Source organism: Pan troglodytes, chromosome X (assembly GCF_028858775.2).
Source record: "Pan troglodytes isolate AG18354 chromosome X, NHGRI_mPanTro3-v2.0_pri, whole genome shotgun sequence".
NCBI classification, from domain to species: Eukaryota; Metazoa; Chordata; class Mammalia; order Primates; family Hominidae; genus Pan; species Pan troglodytes.
Window position 1 is genome coordinate 104,199,807 of NC_072421.2, and position 24,403 is coordinate 104,224,209.

Below are 24,403 nucleotides of genomic sequence, written 5' to 3' on the forward strand. Positions count from 1 at the left end.
CCAGATATACTGTTTGTTTTCTAGCTGTGTGATCTTGGTCTAGTTACTTAAACACTCTGAATTTCAGTCTTCTTATCTCAGTCATCTCATCTGTAAAATGGGAATACTAGCAATACTACTTTAAACGGCAAAAGATGTATAGGATCTGAAAAGAAATAAGAGTATGTGGTACTACTTTATATAGGGTGGTTGTAAGGATTAAATTACATAATGCATATAAAGAAGGCACTTTGCGCAATGTCTATTCTGTAGTAGACAGTAAAAACTACGGTAGTAGCAAGATGATGCTCATGAAGTCATCCTTGTTTTCAGTTCACTCTCCCTCTTCTTCACCTGTCTGTGTCTCTTTCCCACTTTAAACTCTTGGGCAAAAATATTTGTCCTACAAGAAGTCTTTTTTGGCTAACAGTTTATCCTGATATTTCCTTTACTTGGCACCTATTCAAAATTTACATACATAGTTCGGGTCATGCTAATTTTGCCTTTTTGCCTATTTTTATGTATTCTTATGTATTCATTTGTATAATTCCTGAATTCCTAACTATTATAGACTAATAGATTCATAGCTTAAACATTAAAAAATACATAATTTCCATGTACTTCAGAAATCCCTTAAACTAAAACCCTGTCCAGTGGTCATTCACTTACTACTTGAGCACTATCAGGGACAGAGAGTTCATCATCTCACAAGGCATTTCAGTTCATTGCTGAACAGCTCAAGTTTTTAGAAAGTTATTGTTCAAACTATGCCAAAATGTGCCTTCCTCTAACTTTCACACATTTTTCCTTGTTGTGCCTTCCTGAGCAATATAGGACATATTTTAAGTTGTCTTCTATTTACTTTATATCATCCAGTCAATTACCAATCAGTGGTATTGACATGTTGGCTTTTTTTCTTAACTAATGTTAGAATTTCAATGTTTTTACCACTAAAATAATTATAAATAAATTATTTTTTAAATTTTCTTTTGGTGGGATGGGATATACTCCATCTACTTTTTGAGGATGACTTTACTTTTGTGTCTTGGAGAAGGATTTGGGGGCCAGTCACCTGTGTGATGTGCGGTTTTTTGTGTCTCAGGAGTCCCCCTCCCCAACAATATTCTCCTCCCTATTAGCATGCTGTCTAAAATTTCATCCTTCATTAAAACAGCATTCTTTCGGGTTTTAAAAGCTGTAGGGTCTTTGAGTCCTTGTTAAAAAGGCAAATGGTCCCAGGAAAAAAAAACACCAACTGAAAAGTACTACTGATAACTTAGCAGGGATTAATTCATTGATGGCAACCTGAGTGTAAAACAGCAGATTGATTGAGGTGTGATCTGGAAGCAGTACAAGACTGACGGAGATCCAGGGACTTTGTTTCATTCATCTCAGTATAGCACAGTGACTGATTCATATCAGGCCCTCATTGATGAATGAATAAATGAGAGTATGAAAATGAATGAATGAGGCTGGAAAAGTGAGCATCTATCCCCCCAGTCAAATATTTCCTACTTCATAATCTTATCTAGAACCATTTAAGTGTGATAACACCAGAAAGATTGGGGTTCCTCGGCTTAATGACACCATGCTGACTCTTAACAGAGTGTTCTTTTAATCTCTGTCTGCTCTCCCCACAGCTATTTGATGTCTCATCTTTAGCTGGCAGTTGGAGACATGACTTCTTTGTAGGCTGTTTCTATATAAAGCTCTGGCAGTAGGAACTGCCTAGGTTACCAACAGTGATTCACACAGCTACATAAAGTGCTTACACCCACACAGGGTTATGGAGTGAAGGAAACAGATTCCAGTTCAGATCTTGTTTCACTGCACGATATTGTGGAATTAGTTAACATTACTCTCCACTTATCTACATAAGCTATTGTAGATGTAGTGATCTCCATCATACCATGTGAATTTGAGTAGAGTATTAAAAACCTCATTAATTCTCACCAGTGTTTAAGTTTAAAATGTGGGGTTAGCACTTAGAGGAGTGAGGAGATTATTAAGTGCTTTCAGAGAAAGAAACTCTTTTAAGTAGTATATAGAAGCAACTGTTTTCTGCAAACAATCTTTGCCTATTCAATAAAGCAGATCCAGCAGTGCTTCTTTTTGGCATCATTTTAGTAGCAATTCATTTGTGTTATTATATTACTTGAAAATAATAGAGCTGCATTTTATATTTTTTAAAAACTTTAAGAGGAAGGCCTACCTGACAGCAGTTTTCTTAACAATGGAAGGATATATTTAAAAATACATAAAATGCCTGTTTTAAGGCTATATAGTAATGTAATCAAAGCTAATGAAATATAGAAATCTGCTTCAAAGAATAATGTGATTTGAATTAATACTTCAGTTGCTTTTATGCAAATGAATACTTCCTAAAGCACTAGAAAAATTGTGGGGTCTTTTTTTGTACAAGGTTCCTAGTGCAGAACTTATATACAGTATGAATTTTCTTTATCATGGAATGAGTGCTAACCATTCTCCAAAATAATAAAATAATACTATATTCTATAACTCCAGTTATAGAACTTGCCTACTTCAAGCAAGTTTTATTAGTATAGTTTCACTCTATTTGCAAAATAATTTCATAATGAAAGTAGGCTTCTATTTCCTTTATTTTGTATGCTCAGGCTGTACTTCTGACAATGAAAAAAGTTATATCTAAAAGAATATCCTCATTGCTCATTTGTGGATATTGTTCAAATTATTGGATATCCTATTAATACTTCTCTGAAGAAATAGATGTCCACAGCCCATTAATCCTTACTCTATAAATACATAAAATGTTAGCAAAGTGATAAATATTGATAAAACTTGTCTCATTCAAGCAATAATACGTTATGAATCTTCTACTTTAGGCTTTCATTTCACTGAACTGTGCCATTTAAATGTAATTATACTTTCATAATATGAAGCTGTGGTGGTTTTGTGTTGTTTTATATTTACTTGGAACATTTTTAACTGTTATAACTTCTTTTTTTTTTTTAGATGGAGTTTCGCTCTTGTTGCCCAGGCTGGAGTGCAACAGCCCAATCTGGGCTCACCGCAACCTCTGCCTCCCGGGTTCAAGAAATTCTCCTGCCTCAGCCTCCCGAGTAGCTGGGATTACAGGCAGATGCCACCACGCCCAACTAATTTCATATTTTTAATAGAGACGGGGTTTCTCCATGTTGGTCAGGCTGATCTCGAACTCTCGACCTCAGGTGATCCCACCACCTCGGCCTCCCAAAGTGCTGGGATTACAGGTGTGAGCCACTGTGCCCAGCCTGTTTTAACTTCTTATGGGAATATTTTTATTTCCCTACGGTAAGATCTTGGAGATAGTCTATATTTTTTGAAAGGCTTCCTCAATCACATATCCTATTTGTACTTTAGGGAAAGAAAATATTACTCAGAAGAGAAGGGTAATTTAAGACTTTTACCTTCAGCCAAACAAAATGGCAAAAATGAACAAACACTCCAATGTTCTAAATTTACTTTCATATAAATTTTAAATACTGCATAAATTGTGTTCTGATTCCTGAGAAGCTAAACAGTAAAGTACCATGTTCTACTGAACTATGAAAAAAATAGATAATCTCAATTCCTTTAATATGGTTGTTTTCCTGACCCTGAGTCAGTTTCACCCTTGTCTTTGATATACCACTAGAATTTGTTATGAACAGAAGGAAAGCAGTGAAGATATACACAACAAAAGGCAAATTTCTAGTCCTCCAAGCACTACTTTTGCACCTGTTATATATTCTGTTAAAATGGTATAAGCAATTATGGATAATACATTAGGAAACTCAGAGAACTACAGTTTATTGAGGATATTGACTTAAATGAGTCAGAAGAATTTTCAATTTGACAAAATTAAAACCTTTTGGAGTTTCAGGGATACGAAAAGCTGATCTGGCTGGGCACTGTGAATCACGCCTGTAATCCCAGCACTTTGGGAGGCTGAGGCGGGCAGATCACTTGAGGTCAGGGGTTTGAGACCAGCCTAGCCAACAAGGTGAAACTCTGTCTCTACTAAAATACAAAAATTAGCAGGGCATGGTGGCAGGCGCCTGTAATCCCATCTACTGGGGAGGCTGAGGCAGGAGAATTGCTTGAACCCAGGAGGCAGAGGTTGCAGTGAGCCAAGGTGGTGCCACTGCACTCCAGCCTGGACGAAAGTCTGTCAAAAAAAAAAAAAAAAAAAAAAAAAAGCTGATCTGGGTGCCTTAGGGAGAAATTCACAAAGGAAATAGCCAACTATATTCTGGCCAATTTTATTTAGAAATAATAGTCTCTCTAGGTTTAGTCTAGCTTCATGATTTGCCTCTTCTGAAGCTTTAAGCAGAAATATGTGGTCAACTAAAATGTGATTTATATGTGTACAACATATGCAGCTGAACTGTGCACAACCCCATTTGACTGTGAAGGAAGTTGGTGGGAAAATACTTGTTGAATATTTGCTACTTTACCACACAGGATGTTGAAAAATATTTTGATCCACAGCAAATATAAAAATAATTTTTGCTAAAAAAAAATCACTGAATCTAATTCCTCATTTTCAAAACACCCACTTAATTTATAGGAAGATGTGCTTATTTATAGGAGCCAGCCTCTCTCCCCACCTACTCACCGCCTAGCCCCATGGGAGTGGAGGGTTGGAGTGGAAATGCACTTTTGCAAACCCTGCAAAAATCTGAAATTAGTATCCACCCCTTCACAGATATCCTCTTGTGGATGGTAGAATTATTTAGTTGGTTTACATATTTATGGAGCAATCACCAGACAGTAAGATCATTTTGTTTCATAAAACACAGGAAAGTTCCTAAGCACATAACAAAGTTTTCATTTATTTGGATCTCGACGGTTTTTTAAATCTTCCTTTTGAAACTAGCTAAGTGAGCCAGACTTATCCATACCAGAAAAACCTGTGAATATGTATTTAGGATTTATTTACTGCATATCATAGTTAGAGTGCAATTCCTTTTTTCAACCCACTATACAACAGATGACACAGCATTTTTTTGTTCCAACCTTATAAAAGAAAGGCCCAACAGACAGCATGTTGAACATTTTTATGGCTAATTCAAACACTTCAGTACTTGTCTCAAGCACATTTTATTTTGGTTTATTTTTCCATATTTTTTAAATTTTATTTTATTTTAAGTTCCGGGATACATGTGCAGGACATGCAGGTTTGGGTAACTTGTTATACTGACATCTGAAATCAAATTTCCAATGTCTTCTGACACCATATGGCAACTGCTTCAATTATGAGAACACCAAGACACTCAGCCAAGGTCAGCCAAATTGATTTGAATAAAACAAAAATCAATCTAATTGATTATTTTAAAACTAAGCATCTTGAAGATGGGAATAAATTCCCAGAATGAATAAGATCAGTAAGTTCATAGAATCTCTTTAGTGGCTACATGCTCATGGGAGTAAGCTGACATACAGAATACAAATATGCTAAGTTTTGCCATTAATTTAATTACCTGCATGTGGCTAGCCCACCGGTGGTGGTTAAATCTCAGGCTAACTTTCTTTGATCACTCAACATACTTCAGAGTCACCTCTTTATAGGTCTGAAGAGAATGCCTGCATAAAACAGAATATGAAAATGTGCTGAAAAATGCATTTCAAAGCCAACTTCGAGTGTCTTTTTATTATCTGCTCCTTTGTATCATCTGCATCACTGCTTCCCATCTACTGGTGTCTGTAACTGACTCAATTCCCTTCTAAGGACTAATAAGCAGCAACTCTGAGAAAACTATACATTGCTTTAGGTGGAAAATGAAATTCAATTCAAAAAAGAAAAAAGTTAATTTTAAGATCTCAAGAAGAAAGCCAGTAAAGCAAGGTTATTGTTAATGCTTTAAGCGTATAATTCTTCTAAGAGAAAGATCATTAGAGCTTTGATAAATCACTAACACTTTGAGCATGAGCACCTTCTAATCCTAAATATCTGACAAACTACAATGAACCAGAATGCTACTTTTTGCAAGACAGAAGTTCCCTTATGCATTCTCCACGTTTTTTTCTGCCTACACATCTAAAATGTTACTCAACTCAGCTATTTTTCCCATCATAGTATTTAAAATTTTGCTCTTCCCTCTTAACTGAGTTAAAAGTTAAGTAAAAGGGTTATTTTAATAACCCTTTGCCACAGTTAGTATCATATATGTTTACTAAAATAAAAGATATACTATTTGAACAAAGTCACTGAACATTCCACTTTTAGCCAGTTGTTTTGGTGTTATGTAAATAAGCCTGACTCTTGACTACCTCCTAATATTCTTGAAGTTATGAGTAGATAAAGTTACTTTTTTTTTTTTTTTTTTGAGATGGAGTCTCACTCTGCGGCCCAGGCTGGAAGTGCAGTGGCGCTATCTGGGCTCACTGCAACCTCTGCCTCCTGGGTTCAAACGATTCTCCCGCCTCAGCCACCCCAGTAGCTGGGACTGCAGGTATCCGCCGCTTCGCCCATCTAATTTTTGTATTTTTATTAGAGATGGGATTTCACCATGTTGGCCAGGCTGGTCTCGAACTCCAGAGCTCAAGTGGTCCCCCACCCCCCGCCTTGGGCACCCAAAGTGCTGGGATTACAGGTGTGAGCCGCTGTCCCCAGCCCGATGAAGTTAATTTAAAAAAAAAAATACAAGCAAATCTCAGCCGGGTGCGGTGGCTCACACCTGTAATCCCAGCACTTTGGGAAGCCAAGGCGGGTGGATTGCTTGAGCTTAGGAGTTGGAGACCAACCCGGCCAACAGGGCGAAACCCCGTCTCTACTAAAAATACAAAAATTAGTAGGGCATGGTGGCGCAGCCTGTAGTCCCAGCTACTCGGGAGACTGAGGTGGGAGGATCGCTTGAGCCCATGAGGTGGAGGTTGTAGTGAGCCGAGATCAACCACTGCACTCCAGCCTGGGCAACAGAGTGAGACTCAGTCTCAAAAAATTAATTAAAAGCAAATCTTATTCTGAATGTTCTAGAGCAATGCTGTCCAACAGAACATTTTACAATTATACAAAATTCTATTTCTGTGTTGAATATGTAGCCACGAGCCATCTGTGGCTACTGAGTGCTTGAAATATAGTTAATGCAACTGAAAAACTGAATTTTTCATATAAAAAATGTAAATAACCACATGAGCCTATTGGCTACCATATTGAACAGTATATGAACATGAACATGGGGTCGTTGGATAACTTTCATAAGGTCCATACAACTCCTTGAAATTGTGCACAAAATTGTGTGTGTTGATTTATTTTGTACCTAGGTTTCATCAAATTTTCAGAGGTAACTCTGACCTCGGAAAGGTTAAGAACTACTATAGCAAGGCCGGGCGCGGTGGCTCACGCCTGTAATCCCAGCACTTTGGGAGGCTGAGGCAGGCAGATCAAGAGGTCAGGAGATCGAGACCATCCTGGCTAACATGGTGAAACCCCGTCTCTACTAAAAATACAAAAAAATTAGTCGGGTGGTGGCAGGCACTCCCCAGTAGTCCCAGCTACTGGGGAGGCTGAGGCGGGAGAATGGCGTGAACCCAGGAGGCGGAGCTTGCAGTGAGCCGAGATGGCATCACTGCACTCCAGCCTGGGCGACAGAGTGAGACTCCGTCTCAAAAAAAAAAAAAGAACTACTATAGCAGGAGTACTATGGGCTTTATGTTTCCTGACACAAAGTTAAAACTAGAAACACGGTGATTTTTTTTTATGTTTTAAGAAAATATGCAAATTCTTCAACAAAAATAATTTCCTAAAGTTGAATTCAAATAATGCATTATACAATTCTACAATCAACATGTATTCCTCTTTTTTAAAAAAGAAAAACTTTTTATTTTTTAAAAATGTAGATTTACATGCAGTTGTAAGAAATAGATCCTGTATACCCTTCATCCCTTTACCCAGTTTCCCCCAGTGGTATCACCTCGTATAACGATAGTACAATATCAGAACCAGGAAATTGGAGTTGATACAATCCACCCACCTTACTCGAATTTCACTAGTTTTACATGCAATTATATGCATGTTCTGCACAATTTTATCACATGTGTAGGTTCATGTGACTATCACCACAGTTAAGATTCAGAACGATTCCATTGCAACAGAGCTCCTTCATATTGTCCCTTTATAGCCAAAAGGACCTCCACCCCGTAACCCCTTATTAACTCTGGGCAACCACTAATCTGCTATTAGTATAATTTTATCACCTCAAAAAATGTTGTATAAATTGAATCTCATTGTATGTAAACTTTTTGGGATTGGCTTTTTTCATTCAGTATAATTCTCGGGAGATTCATCCAGATTGTTGCATATATTAATAGCTCCTTTCTTTCTATTGCTAAGTGATATTCCATGGTATAGATGTACCACAGTTTGTTTTACCATTCACTCACTGAAGGATATTTAGGTTGTTTCCAAGATTTGGCAATTATGAGTGAAGTTGCTATGAAAATTTGTGAATGGCTTTTTGTGAATATAATTTTTCATTTTTCTGAGATAAAGGTCCATGACTGAAATTGGTGAGTTGGATGTTAGTTTTATAAGAAACTGCCAGACTGTTTTCCAGATTGGCTGTGCCATTTCACATTCCCACCAAAAAAAAATGTACGTGTGATCCAGCTTCTCCACATCCTTAACAACATTTGGTGTAGACACATTATTTTTCTTAATTTTAGCCATTCTGGTAGGTATGCAGTGATATCACACTGTGATTTTAATTTGCATTTCCCTAATGGCTAATGACATTTAACATCTTTTCGTGTGCTTATTTTCCATCTGTATTTCCTCTTTGGTGAAATGTTTATTCATGTCTTTTATAATCAGACACAAGCATCCAAAATAGGAAAAAGTTCTTTTTACATAGGAATTCAAGTAATCAGTGGATAATATGGTTTTACAAAAGAAAGAAATGCTGTTCAATGGGGATTTTTTTAAATTGGCTATCTGCTAAGACAGATGCCCTAACATTAACTCTTACCCCAGTGAAGATGTTTTTGTGGAGGACTAGGAAAATAGGATCCAGGAACAAAACTTGCCTTTCTGATACCTTGACTGTAGACAGAATTGAGAGAATACAACTGGAGATAAAAGAGAGCTTTTAGCAGGTATCAGATTCAATAATTTCATGAACGCATTTTCTAGCAAGTATCTGTAGTGCAGATATTTTATGTCCTTGGTATGCTTTGGATATATTTAGATGTAGTTTGTTGCCTTGTTTTAGGAGTCCAAGTTGTATACCTACCTGGACAGAGAGCTGTCTACTACAGTTCAGGCAGGGCAACAGAATTACCTGCAGGCTAAACTACTCTTCTCCTCATAAAAGAGATTGAATAAAAAGCCTACAATGACAGTCCACTGCCCAGTGAATCAAGACCAACTCCAAAATATGTTATTCAAGGTCAACAAAGCCCTAACCTACCTTTTCTGCCCAATCTCCCACTACTCCTCCTCTTGTACTCTAGCCAAATGAAAATACTGTTTCCCAAATCTGCTCTGCTCTGTCCTGACTCTGAGCTTTTGTTACTGCTATATCCTCTACTGAAATACCTTCCCTCACCATTTGTGTCCATCAAAAATCCCACCTATCCCTCAAGGTCCTGCTGTTATCCATGAAACAGCCCCTACTTCCTTGAGTCAGAGGCAAACATTCCTGCCTCTATTCTAGCACAGGACTTTGTACTCCCTCACAGCACTTATCTCTCTGACCACTCTTTTGTTTAAATACCACGCCAACGCAATAACATGGATGAATCTCAACTGCATTTTGCTAAGTGAAAGAAGTCAGACACAAAAAGCTACATGTATATGACAATCCAGAAAAGGCAAAAACCATAGGGAAAGAAAACAACTGAGTAGTTATCAGGGATTAAAAGTGGGAAGGGGTTTTGACTATAAAGGCATAGCATGAGGGAATTTTTGTGGTAATGAAACCATTCTATATCTTGACTGTGATGGTAGTGGTTAAATGACTGTATATATTTGTAAAAACTTACATAACCATATACTAAAAAGGGTGAATTTTACTCTATGTAAATTATACCTTAACAAAAACGTTAGGAAAAAATCATACCAGCTAGGCAGCAAACTAGATAGCCTGCCCTCAAATTCTTGCCAATCATTTACTTGCACTTCAAGTGATGTGCCAGAGTAAGATCTGTGGCTACAAAAAAGATACATGGTCCCTTCTCTCAAGAAACTGTCTCTAATGAAGGAGATAGGCATGTAAGTAAATAAATGTAATATAGTATGAAAGATGCCATATATATTATGTGTAAAATACAGTGAAGAGGTAAAGGAGGAAGTGGTCAGATTGACTTAGATTGTTGAAGGCCTAGAATTCCAGGTTAAGAAATTTATATATTGCCGGGCACGGTGGCTCATGCTTGTAATCCCAGCACTTTGGGAGGCCGAGGCGGGCAGATCACGAGGTCAGGAGATCGAGACCATCCTGGCTAGCACGGTGAAACCCCGTCTCTACTAAAAATATAAAAAAATTAGCCTGGCGTGGTGGCGAGCGCCTGTAGTCCCAGCTACTCATGAGGCTGAGGCAGGAGAATGGCGTGGACCCGGGAGGCGGAGCTCGCAGTGAGCCGAGATCGCCTCACTGCACTCAAGCCTGGGCGACAGAGCGAGACTCCGTCTCAAAAAAAAAAAAAAAAAAAAAAAGAAATTTATATTGTATTCAATATGCAATGAAAAGTGACATAATCATAGCTAGGTTTTAGAAAGTATAATCTGGCTGTAATATGAAGGATGATTTGGAATAGGGAAGAGACTAAAATCAATTAGAAGGCTATTTACAATAATCTAAAAAAATTAATATCACTTCTCTTTTCCAGTAGTAGACAATTGAGATCAGACTGTGCTTTCAATTAAAGCTTATATTGCTGATAATCTAGATATGTGAAAGTAAAAACAAAGAGAGGACCCACAGATCTTTTCTTGATACAGTTTAACCCTATTAACTGAGATCTTTAATGGGGGGACCTTGTCGCATTCATGTTTTTATCTTCCCCAGCAAATTTGTAGGACTTTGTAGACAGCAGAAGCTCTAAGAATGTTTATTCTAATGAATAGAGCAGATGAATTTTATTTTAAATCACTGAAACTCCAAAATAGAAAATTATAATACCTCTATGCCCAATGATAGTTACTGCTTACAATTTTATGTTAGAAATCCCAGAGGGTTAAGGTTGATAAAAATGTTTTGTTCCTTAATTTGTATACTTAATGTAAAGATTAAGTGGGATTCGTCTAGCACATTTTTCCCTAGCAATACTGTTTCATTGAAAGTCTTCTATTCTTTACTTATTCACTGTTACCTATTACAACTTGCAATGAGTGACAAGGGTAAGATTCTGTTGCAAACTGGACAATAGCAGGCAGTATAAATCTACTCTTTAGTAGACTACTCTTAAGCAATTGATTATTGCCTCTGTCTTAGAACTTGGAAACCTCTGCCTAAAATGCCATACATGGGGCATATTGAAAGCTCTGACACATGTTAGCCTGCTTACTGGAATGTGTGTACTGAAGAGTTTTTATTCTGTTTTAAATCTAACCAATAGAAGGCCCTAAAACCAGGAGGGAGCTATGCCCTAAACACTGTATAGAGGCCAAACATATGCTCTCATCAGGTCTCTAAATACCTCCATCATCACCTAAGAAAATTAAGACATTTAATGAACTAGTGGGATCATTGAAGATAAACTTAATGAGCCTCTTCTTCAAACAAACAAGAGCTTCAGGGTTTCAATTTCTGCCCTCTTTTTCCCCCTCTCGAAAATCAAACATTGCTGAGCCACTTCCTTGCCTCTGATAAAAGACTTTCTGTGGCTCTAGAGTTGGCAGCATCCAGAATGTTCAACAGTCACAGATTTCTGTGTCTGAACTAGTTTACTATGAAGAAGATAAAATATTTTGATGTTAACTGCACCCAAAGCTACACAGAGACAGCTTAGAAAAAATGTACCTCCCCCCACCCCCCAGCTAATTGGAAGATTGTCGGCTAAGGGAGATGTGATTTTATAGATGCCAGGGTGTGCTCTGATTCAATGCATCTGGGCTTTTTTTCCTTTTGATGTTCCCGTTAGTATTTTTCCCCATTAAAGTTCTTGTACTTTATACTGCATGATTTGTGGTGAAGTCAAAACCGAAGTCATTTTTGTAGCTATAAAATACCTTATTGTTGAAGGCCTGCTTGTTCCTTGCCTGTTTCCTGCTACCAACATAACCGTAACACTTGTCTAATTCTGGTGTGACAGAACTTATTTATTCTGTGAATCATGAGTGGCAAGGCAGCCAATTTCAGTTGTCCCAACTACGTGCTAGCACCTGGTCACTTATTGCCAGATACTTGTTTACTCCGAGTTATTGATCAAGTTTGAGTCCTGTGCAGCTGCCACTAATCCTAATGCATATAGTTGGCAGCTGTGAATTTGTGACTTTGCCCCCTTGGAATACAAAGGCAGCCTTTGCCCACACTCATGAAGACTTTAACTTCTAAAGGGTAAGTCTTAGCTTAATAGGTGATTGTGATTACATACTATAGTAGAAGGACGTTTGTTCATAAATTGTTTTTTCAGGAGCCCCAGCCTTATTAGAAATTATCAAGTTAGGTTTCTATCAGAAAAGAATCCCATTGCCTGTAGATTAAAAAAAAAATTACTGCCCATGGGCATTTTTTTTTTTTTGAAACAGAGTCTCTGTTGCCCTGGCTGGAGTGCAGTGGCATGATCTCAACTCACTTCAACCTCCCCCCCCGGGTTCAAGTGATTCTCCTGTCTCAGCCTCTCGAGTACCTGGGATTACAGGTGTGCTCCACCACACTCAGCTAATTTTTGTATTTCTAGTAGAAACGGGGTTTCGCCATGTTGGCCAGGCTGGTCTCAAACTCCTGATCTCAGGTGATCCACCTGCCTTAGCCTCCCAAAGTGCTGGGATTACAGAGGTGAGCCACTGCACCTGACCATGGGCACTTTTAATAACTTAATTTCTCCCTAATTTACTAAACTGATTTTATCCATGCCTGACAGGTCCACTTCCTTCTACAGCTCTTCTCTCATTTGTCCTAGGCAATGGCAAGATCATAGATATTTATTTTAGATATACTATCTGATTTGTTAGGCTTTCATCTAATGGAATATTAAGTGATTCAAAATATATCTGTTCAATTTTTTACCAGTAGTATTGCTATTTTAGTTGAGAAAGAAGAAACAGAGACTCCCTCAATGTCACATAACCAGTCAACAGCAGAGTTAAAAATAAGAACAGAGACTAAAATAGGGGGGATTCTGTGGATCTAGTATACTGAGTGTCATACTGGATCTGATGAATGGATTGGAAATGAACCTCAAATACGTGGTCATATTTGCAGGGCATAGTTCATTAAAAACATTTTCCTCTCCCACTTTCCCCAAATAGTTGTTTTTCTTTCTTTAATAAGATACACAGAAATTCTCTTGTGGTCACAGGTTTAATTCTTTTGGAATCTTCACCTTACTGGAAACCTGAAAAGGAAAGATAGGAGACTGCATGAGACAAGATGTTTCCGAGGTAGGTTTGCCCAATACCAGAGTGGGGAGTAAAGACCACTCATCTCCATAGTTCCTTCCAGCACCTCCCTTGCTCAACTTGCCCCCATGCCTTGGGCCTTTCCCCACTCTTTATCCCTCTCCTTCTCAGCAATCTGTGATCCTCTCAATCACCTCCCTAAACTCAAGATAGCTAATTTGATCTCCCAGTAGCAATCAAGTGCATACAATTTAGCTCAAGTTTTCTGCAATGACCTCCACCAACACAATTTCTTTCTTTCTTATTTAAAAATATATATTTTTTATGTTTTGTAGAGACAGGATCTCGCTATGTTGCCCAGGCTGGTCTCAAACTCCTGGGCTCAAGCAACTCTCCTGCCTCAGCCTCTCAAAATGCTGGGATTACAGGCATGAGCCACCACACCCGGCCTCATAATCTCTGTTATCTAGGATTTCTGGGCTGCTCAGCAGGATTCTGGTGAGGGGGTTCTTAGCATGGTAAAATGTGTGGCTGAAGAACACCCATTTTTTCCACCTTGTAATAATGTTCTCCCTATGTATGTGTAGAGGTAGTATAGCAGAATGAAAACAGCATGGAATTTGGAGTCATACATACCCCTGTGTGAATTCCAACCCCACCACCTACCAGCTGTGTGACCTTCAGCAAGATACTTCATTTTTCTGAGTCTCATTTTCCTCATCTGAAAAAATGTAAATTATAATAGGATATCATTACCTGTTGTGAAAATCAAATGATAACATTAATATATGTAAAGTACCTGGCCCATAGTAGGCTCTTAATGGTAGTTATTAAAGTTATGGATATGAAAAGATTGTTCTTAGTTTTAGATACAGCGTATCTACTGTTTGTAAAGCCACTCTCTGTAATTCTGTCCTTTCTTTGGGTGCATGAAAGTTTTGCTTTAAAAAAAGAATCCCTGTTTCCTAATGGTTGTATACTAACTTGAGCTGACTGAGGTTTAATCTTCATTTGCAAGTGACATTATGTTATTTGGAAGTATGCTGTTGGCATCATGCTTTGGCTTTTCATTTTGTTTTGTTGACTGCTTCTTCTCTCCACACACCCACCATTTTCTTCTTGCTATCTACATAGAGCAGCTGCCTGGAGTGGAGATTTATTGTCATCCCTTGTCTACACATTCTCTATACCTATGTTGTCGAGCTGTGTATCCAGCATCACTTAGATGCCAGGATACCGTTTGTCCCAAGTTGTGCTTTGCCATTCATTTAATGGTGAGAAGCCAGATATAGTGTCTCATTTCTTGCAAACATATTAAAAGCTGAACACTATCAAACATCTCAACATCTCTATAGAGTCGGTGTGATGGGAAACTAAATCTGCCACAATGGTTCCCTGCTGTTGCTCCTGCAGAATGCTGCTCTGTTTATCGGTTCATCATTAAATAGTGAAGTGCTCAGGGCAGCTTTCAGTTTAGTATTGCTGATACAAATATTTAGCAGGGTAGGCCTTTGTGGTAGGATTTGAAGAATTCAAAAAGGCTCCTGGCCCACATATATCCTGGCCCATATATATCTCCCTCAATGGTCACAGTGCCTGAAATGCATACAAGAGACATTTCACTTGAACTTTCTCTTTTTGGTATAAAGCAACATCCAAATGCGAATGGCACTCTCCAGAGGGAAAATAGTTAAGTCATTATCAGCTATTAATACTTAAGAGTCAGAACAGCATTGGAATCCTTCTTCTGTTCCTAGCTATATGCGTTTTGGCAGGTTGCTGTAATTCTCTCTGGGCCAGTTTTCCCTTCTGTAAAACTGTGGTTAATAATAGATACTTGTGAGGATTAAATGAGATAATGCATGTAAAACATATAGTAAATGCTCAATGAACAGTAGCTGTTATTAGTCTTAGGGAGAGTAGGACTCCGAGGGAATATATTTGGGACTAGTAAATTTGATTTGTCAGATATAAGGTGAAGTCTGGTACAGGGGGACTGCTCAGAGCAAAGGTCCTGGTGGAGTAGTGATATGGCCAGGGAGTAGCATGGAAACTCTGGGGGCCTGGGTTGGGAAGAGGAGGGTGGAAGGAAGAAGAAGGACTGAAACAGGGTGAAACTATACTTAAATTAACTTCCCAACAAGAAAAGTGTAGTCTTACTCAGGATGGGATGCTTGGTGAGGTAGTGAGCTCTGACACTGGGAGTGTTCAAGCAGATGCTGGATGCTAGCTACCTGTCAGGAATACTCTAGTCTACCCTAGGGCTCCTCAAACATATATACATGCAGATCCCCTGGGGATCATGTTAAAAGACAGGTTCCAAGTCAGTTGGTCTGGGTGGAACCTGTGATTCTGCATTTCTAACCAGCTCCCTGATGATGCTGATGCTCCTGATCAACAGACCTCACTCTTGGTAGCAAGGCTCTGTTGTAGTTAGAAAATAACTCACAGTGAAATAGAGGAATATGGTTGGGGAAAACCAGTGGGTTACCCAGGCAAGTCTCCATAGAGTGGAAGTACTTTGTTGCAGTCATGATCTACAATCTGGTTCTTAGCTTTGTAAGCCTCGAAATTTGATTGGTAGTATAACCAGAGACTGGGTTTCTGGGGACTGACTCACACTTAACCAAATTCACGAGAGACCAATATATAAGCCAGAATGCCAATTGATTAATTTATAATGAGAAGTACAACTTCCAAGTGGACCAGATACTAGTGTTTGCTAATCAGTACATTATCTCCCTGTAGGCATATTTACATGAGGAGCTAACTGATAATAAGTAGGGTTGCTTGGTGAGGATGAACTCAGAGCAAGGGGGGTTCATAGGATGATTTTAATGACTCACGTTATCAAGCTATGGTAGTCTGATACCTCCATTCCACAAGTGTCTAGACCTCCAGAATAGTTCTGGAGATATTGGCCTCCTCACTAGTCTCTTTTTCATCAGTCTTGTCCTCATACAATCCATATGATCTCTTTAAGTTCAAATCTGGTCACACCATTCATTTGCTCCATTGACTTCAATATAAATTCACAATTTTAAACTCATTATTACAAAATGTTTAAAATACTGTATAAGAAAAGTAGAAAAAAAAGTACAATGAGCACCCATACACCCACCATCTAGATTTATCACTTGTTGTCATTTTGCCATATTTGCTTTATGTATGTGTATACACATGTGCATGCATATTGAGTCCGTACACTTTAATATAATTTTCTGGCCTGGCGCGGTGGCTCACACCTGTAATCCCAGCACTTTGGGAGGCCGAGGTGGGCAGATCATGAGGTCAGGAGTTCGAGACCGGCCTGGCCAACATGGTGAAACCCCGTCTCTACTAAAAATATAAAAATTAGCCGGGCATGGTGGCACGCGCCTGTAATTCCAGCTACTTGGGAGGCTGAGGCAGGAGAATCGCTTAAACCTGGGAGGCAGAGGTTGCAGCGAGCCAAGATCATGCCATTGCACTATAGCCTGGGCAACAAGAGCAAAACTCTGTCTAAAATATATATATATATATATATATATATATATGTATAATTTTCTAAACTTTTCATGTTCTGTCACAAGTTATTTGACTAGCTTCACTTCCCTTGGCTCCACCTTTGCAACTTTATATCCCAACCATACCGAACTACTGAATGCTAGTTCCCTGAATGTTCTTTGGAGTTCTCATATAATATACTCTTGCCTGTGCCTGAAAATCCTTACTCTCTTTGCTTGGGTCACTCCATTTGTACTTAAAGACTCAGTCACACTTGTCTTGCCCTAGCGCCTTATACTTTTCTCAGTCATAACATATATTACACTGTACTGTTATTGATAGTTTATCTCTCTGATTGTCTCACTAGACCATGAGCTCATTGAAGGCAAGGGCTGTTTCTTTTGTCTCTCTACACCCCTGTCTCTCCCATGCTTTGCACTTAGTAGGTGTTCAGTGATCAGAAACTCAACTGCCTATCACACAGTTCTACCTGGTTACATCATAGGCACCTCAAAATCGACATATCTAAAGTGAACTCATCTCTCCTTCTACCCATTCTATACATTTAAAACCCTCCTCCTGTATTCCCTGATTGAATGTCATCTAGTCTTCCAAGTCAAAAACCTCAGAGTAATTTCTAACTCCTCCTTCTCTTTCATCCCCCAAACCAAGTCCTGTTGATTCTACCGCCAAAGAACATTCCCATTCTGCCCACTTCTCTTCATGTCCACTACCTGTCTATCCAAGCCACCTTCATCTCTCACCTGTAGCACTGCCAACCATCTTCTGTATGGGCTCCCTGCTGCTATTCTTATTCCCTCCAATCTATTATCCACAGAGAAGGATCTCTAAACTTCAGATCTGATTCTATTACTCCCTGATTAAACCCTGATTATATTACTCCTTGTTTTTGGATAAAGTCTAAACTCCCTAGCTTTACCCAAAGGACTCTCAAGAACTGGCCCCCATGTACCTCTCCAACATGATCTGTTACCACCCTCCCTCAGTTACTTTAGGTTCCAACCATTTTGCATTTACTGGGCCTGTAGTAATTGTAGCTTCCTAACACTTCTTTTTCATATTTCAATGCCTTTCCTTGTGTTGTTTTCTGCCTAGAAAAGTTAACTGTCTCAAACTCAGCCCAGGTCTAACCTCCTCTGGGAAGCTTTTCCTTACTTCTCAGTCTGGGTTAGGTGCTTCTCTGTTATCCACTACTACCCTGTCATATCTCCATCATAGTGCTTACAGTATATACATATATCACTCTATACTGCACTTTCCATTTTACTTGTCCGTCCATCAAAACTAATTTATGAGCTTCTTGATAGGAGAGTTGATGTCTTATTTGATTTTGCACCACAATGCTCAGCCCATGGCTTATGGCAGATGTACAACAAATATTTAAGAAAATAATGAATGGACAAACATTAATAAATGTCTCTCTGAACTTCATTTTTGTAGCTATAAAATACCTTCTTTCTTCTGAACACATTGTTTCTTCAAAGTACAATATAGTTGGCTGTCATGCAGGTAATATCAATTGAATTTTGAATGCTCTTCACCAGCAAAATCAGACAATTTCTGGAATTGTACCATTTCTCAGAGGTGGTTGGTCCTACCCATTTTTCCCCTAGGTAATTTTTATCTCAGAGATTACCATCAGTATTTGGGGGTACCATGCTATTGGTCTCATATACCCACTTTGACCTCTAAAGTCCTTTTCAATACCTAAGAGTATATGTTTCACAAAATTGCACATTTATTTATGTTCTAGGTGTTGTTTGGTATATGATGTTAATTTCCTCTAGGTTTCTCTCAAGCCATAAGAGTATCAAGTACAGAATTGGTCCATGCTTAATTTTTGTAAATAACATTGATTAAGTAAATGCTGGGCCAGGGATTGAGGGGAGTAATTGATCAGAAATTTAACAAACGTTGAGCTGCATAAAGTAGACTGTATTTATTTGAACTGAAAAAGTGGCTAAGACTGAACATCTTGAACATCATTTTCTCTGATATTACCTCAAATTAAAACTTTAATATTATTTTAGAATTGTGTCTCTGAACCTGTTTAATAATTTTAATATTTAACATGTGTTTTTTATATTGCTAAGCATTGTTCTAAGTGCTTTATTACATGTATTAACTCATTTAATCATCTGAAAACTCTGTGAGGTAGGTGCAATTATTATCCCCCTTTTACAGATGATGAGGAAACTGAGCCACAGGGAAGTTCCCCAAGGTCAAAAGTTATTCATAACTATCAGACAGCAGGTATATTAATTCAGCTTAATTCAAGGCTCATTTGTTAACCATCTAGTAAATATAATAGTTGACAGGGTAGACAAAAATTGAATACTTAAGCAAGGATAAATCGTAATGTAATAATGCCATGAGTGAATCGCCTAGGCGAGTCAGGCTCCTTTCAGTTAGTGGGAAATGGAGAAAGATTATGTAGTTAAGGTCATGAATAGCGCAGGAACATCCGCTTGGGTAAGTCAGGTTTGTGAAAAATGCAGAAGAAAGGCTTGGTTCTGAGGTGTGTGAAAACAGTCATTCTTTTGTGAGGACTAAAATTAGTTTTAGAAGAGGCATCTGATGCGGTACATTAAACCTAGGGTAACGGTGAGGAAATACACATGTATGAGGCTTCTTAGGAGCAGGGAAAGAGAAAGGTGCCATTTGAAGTCAGTAAGAAAGGGTAACAGCGCACTTTTCCTGCCCTTCCCCCCTCTAGAGAATCAGTAAATAGCCTGATTCTACTCAAATTCCTTCCCTACCCAAATTCCCTTGACTACAACTCAGACCCTTTGGATCTGCGCTTTTTAGAAGTACTGTACTTCACATTCTGGCACCGTAAGCCCGAAATGTCCTTTAGGCAAATGTTAGGAGGGAGAAATGTATTCTTGCAATTCAAAACCGACTCGAATCCTGCCAGAAAGCTTTATGTTTGCGGACTTTATCGTTCCTCGCCTGTCCGTTTTTTATAAAACGACGCGACACACCTGGCCACACAGCCTCAGATCCTATTCTAACATCGATCCATCCTGTTACCCTTTTAAGAGGCGGATCCCGCAGTGTCCTTTCCTCCCTCCCAGCCACCTCTACCCCCAGTCGGCTGGGCGGAGCTTCACGCTAAAGCCCCAGAGCCCGACGCGGCAGCCGCGGTAGCGGAGAAGACTGGAGCTCCGAGGAGCTGCATCTGCGGCAACCTGTGTGCTGACGCTACGTGCCTCCTGGCTCCGACCTAGCTCGCAGCTCCCCAGTCTCACTCCATTCCTTCCCCACCTGGCGCGCACCTGCTCAAGACCAGGGTCCTGCCAAGCGCTAGGAGGGCGCGTGCCAGGGGCACTAGGGAACTGCGGAGCGCGCGCGCCATGGGGCCGCCGCCTGGGGCCGGGGTCTCCTGCCGCGGTGGCTGCGGCTTTTCCAGATTGCTGGCATGGTGCTTCCTGCTGGCCCTGAGTCCGCAGGCACCCGGTTCCCGGGGGGCTGAAGCAGTGTGGACCGCGTACCTCAACGTGTCCTGGCGGGTTCCGCACACGGGAGTGAACCGTACGGTGTGGGAGCTGAGCGAGGAGGGCGTGTACGGCCAGGACTCGCCGCTGGAGCCTGTGGCTGGGGTCCTGGTACCGCCCGACGGGCCCGGGGCGCTTAACGCCTGTAACCCGCACACGAATTTCACGGTGCCCACGGTTTGGGGAAGCACCGTGCAAGTCTCTTGGTTGGCCCTCATCCAACGCGGCGGGGGCTGCACCTTCGCAGACAAGATCCATCTGGCTTATGAGAGAGGGGCGTCTGGAGCCGTCATCTTTAACTTCCCCGGGACCCGCAATGAGGTCATCCCCATGTCTCACCCGGGTGAGTCCAGCTACTAGATTGCACCCCTCCAGACCTCTGCCATGGCCAGTTTCTCTTATTTTCCTTATTGCCCTCCTCGTCCTATCCCCTTGCTCCGAAGGAAAGTGGGTGCTCTTTCTGTCCCCACGGAGTGGGGCAGGGTCCTCCCCGAGATTCACCAGGCCTGGGTGTTGGGCAAAAAAAATCCTTCATTTGCCTCTCTGGTGGAAAAGGGTAAAACAAACCGGATGCAGAGGCTGGCAAATCAAGGACTGTTTGAGCTCTTTGCGTTCCCTTTTCCTGGTTTTTCACAAGGGTGTCTAGCCTTGGATTAAGTGGTGGTAGGCATCGGGTCTTAAATGACCGAGGAGATCACCTGGAAATCTCTTCCTCACTCTGCTTTTTAACAACCTCAGACTGGCAGCAGATTTTTCCCTCCTCTCCCTGTTTTTCTCTCCATGTTTCCTGGGTATCAAATACTAGATTGTGCTACTGTGCCCTGTTAACCTCATTGCAATTTTGGTGGAAACTTTGCTTAGTTCTTGGGTTCTTCTCTGCCCAGTGGTCTCAAGTCCCAAGTGACTTGGTATCAGTGCTTTTGTTTGCTTCTGAAAAATCTGATTTAGGTTATTGAGTTGCAAAACAGGTGACTAACGTTCTTGAAAAAGAAGAGGTTTCTGCATGAGGATAGCAAAGGCCTAGACTTTGGAGAAAAAAATAGTCCAGGTAGTTCTTAAATTCTTGGAGATGGTATGAGGTTACTATTTTTCCCCGTCAGTTATCCTTCCACAAACTTCCCTATTTGTGATTAGGTATCCATACCTTATGTATATAGTTATCCTAGACCCTAAAGGACAAAGGGGAAAAAAATGGAGAAAAAGAAAGAGACACGTGTAATAGCAGTGTATCATAGTTTTTAAGAGCTGGGCCTCAAGTCAGAGCTTGGTTTAAATTCCTACTCTGTTGCTTACTAGTCCTGTGACCTTGGGCAACTTATTTCAAGTCTTAGAGTCTGGGTTCTCTCATCAGTCAAATGAGAATGAATAATAAGAAAACTTATCCACAAGTTTGCCTTCAGGATAAAATGAAATAATGCCTTAAAGAGTTTAGTGCAGTAAAGCACATCATCCACTCTCACTCAGTAAGGGTTAGCTGATAGGATTAGCCTTCTGGGAGTCACTGGAAGGAAGAAGCTGCTTATTTGACTACTGGAGGTTTTCTGTTTTTCTTAAAACCTTATGACTGAACCTGCCTAGAGAGCACTTGTATTGAGTGGCTGGATGGCGTAATGGAAAGAACACTGAATTGGAACTCAGGAGATTTGAGTTCTTTTAGCCCCTTCTTTGCCTCTACCGACTTTGTAACCTTGTACAAGTTACTCACATGTCAAATGATTGTATAGGCAGTGGAGGCCAAGTTAGAAGCGTGTACTGAAACAAAACAAAAGTAGATGAACTCTAAGATCCCTTTCAGATCTAAAATGCTATGATTTTTAGTTTTTATATTGATTAAAGGAGAAACTGTATCTCTCTTGGCCGATAATTCATTGATTAGAATGAATCAGTAGCTTTTAGAAGTTACTGAAAATCAAGAATAAAGACCTAATAAAGTTTATAGTCTTTATATTTCAGTTGACTGTCTAATAGCAAGGGTTTGACTTTGTCTTCTAATGAGATTCATTTGCATGAATGATTTGTAATTGAAGAGTATTTAATTACAGAGTCCTACTTAGACCATTTTCCTTTTACTTCTGTTAAGGGTATTTATCTGATAGTTTTAGGAGACAATAAAATTAACTTTTGCTTGGCTCCCACTATATGCCAGGCACTCTGCATACATATTACTTATACTTTATTGAGAGGCAATATGGTGTACTAAGAAAAACACAGGCATTTTAGTCAAGATTGGGAATAAAATTCTGGATTTACCACACAATAGCTTTGTGTCCTTGGTAGGATTATTTAACTTTACTGAGCCTTGGATACCCCATCTGTAAGATGGAGATAATATTTATGTTGCTGTGATTATTAAGGATTATATATATATATATATATATATATATATATATACTACCCAGCTGATAATAGTCACTGAATGTTATAATAGGTTAATGCTAACAGGATGCAAAAAAATAATGTACAAATGTATGATTGTGCAACTGTCGATTTGAAGACATGAATACACTGAGAATCTAACTATGGGTGTTGTGTTTCAGGATACCATATAGGAATAAAGCCCTAAATATTGATCACTAAATTACACTACATTCAGAAAAGCATTTTGATACTTTAAAAACAATATTATCTGAGATAAAGGCTATACCAAAGTTTGCCATCAAGCTAACTAGATAAAACCAGCAAATTACTTGAGGTAAGGAATCACATTTCTCCTTGAACTCCTGGAAAAACTATTTTTCAATATAGGAGGAAAATCACTTTGCATATTATCCACATGTGTTATTGAATATTTGTTTGCAAAGTGTTATATTGTTTGCTTTACTCATTCCTCAGAGTAAGCCTAGGGTTTCCTTTTAATCTCTGGTCAAAAACTTATCTTGGATCATAGTGGCAGAGAGATAGGACTGAGATTTAAGTATGGATTAATTCATTATATATTGCTGTGAATTACAAAGGGGCCACCAAATGTGGAGAAGCCTTCTGTATCTTCTTTGTTTACAAAATCTCTCTTCACTCACTCTCATAGGGGCCTGCACTTGAATTGTTTGCCCTTGGTTAGAGTTTGTGCTGAGTGTCTATATTCCCACCTAACTAATTTAGAACAGTTGCTTTAAAATTTTTGTTTAGGAGAAAGAAACTGCACTATATAAGAGCAATCAATTAGGAAAATGAGACTTTTATGTATACCAAAATTTTTCAAAAGTTAATTGTAGCCTAGCATCAACTCATGCAGTTTATTTCTGTATTTTGTTTGCAGAGTATTCAGAAAATTCTGATTCACACAGATAAATAATTGCAAATGACAGATGCTTATTGGCAGTTTGGCTTGCAATCTCTGGATATATTTCAATCAAATCAGTGCAGAAACCTGAAAGGAAATTAGGAGAAAATTTTTATTCCAAAGTGTAATTACTATTCAAATTTCTTATCTTAAAAATGAAAGTCAGATAAGAAGTGGCCAAATCTTAAAGTAAACATTAAAACCATCTAAAATGTAAGATTGTCACGAGACACGTTAAGCATGTTCTCACTATTGCACAACAAACTGTTCTGCTTACGCCAGGCAGATGGGCCTGAGCTTTGCCTGGTGTCTAATTGAGCACAACCCACAGGTTGAAGAGATATGTATACTTGCTTGTACAATTTTCCTTGAGTCAACATTGTAGGCATGAATTTATTGAAAGACGGGTGCAGAACTACAACCTTCATAATTCATGAAACATTTACAACGTTATGCATGAAACATATGCAAAGGGATGTCAGGAGAAGCATTATTCCTGAGGGCTGTAAAAAAAAAAAGTGAATGAACCAAGCAGTTTAATTAATGATTTGGGGGTCTCCAATGGGATACAGTTTGATATATAACACAGTTGCTTGTGTACATTGTTGAAAGATAGTGGAACAGATTAGTTAAGAG

The 24,403-nt window shown here is 39.2% G+C and overlaps 1 protein-coding gene across 2 annotated transcripts in view; it reads left to right on the forward strand.

Moving 5' to 3' along the window:
• RNF128 (ring finger protein 128) overlaps positions 1–24,403 on the forward strand; it is a 102,545-nt gene that overhangs the window by 12,826 nt on the left and 65,316 nt on the right. Inside the window, exon 1 of one of the 2 annotated variants that reach the window (XM_016944023.2) lies at positions 20,102–20,830. The exons of the other annotated variant lie outside the window; for it this stretch is intronic. Coding sequence (XP_016799512.1) covers positions 20,347–20,830 — 484 coding nt within the window. The 5' untranslated portion in view covers positions 20,102–20,346. Of the gene's footprint in view, positions 1–20,101; positions 20,831–24,403 lie in introns of those variants that run through there. 2 annotated transcript variants of the gene reach the window in all.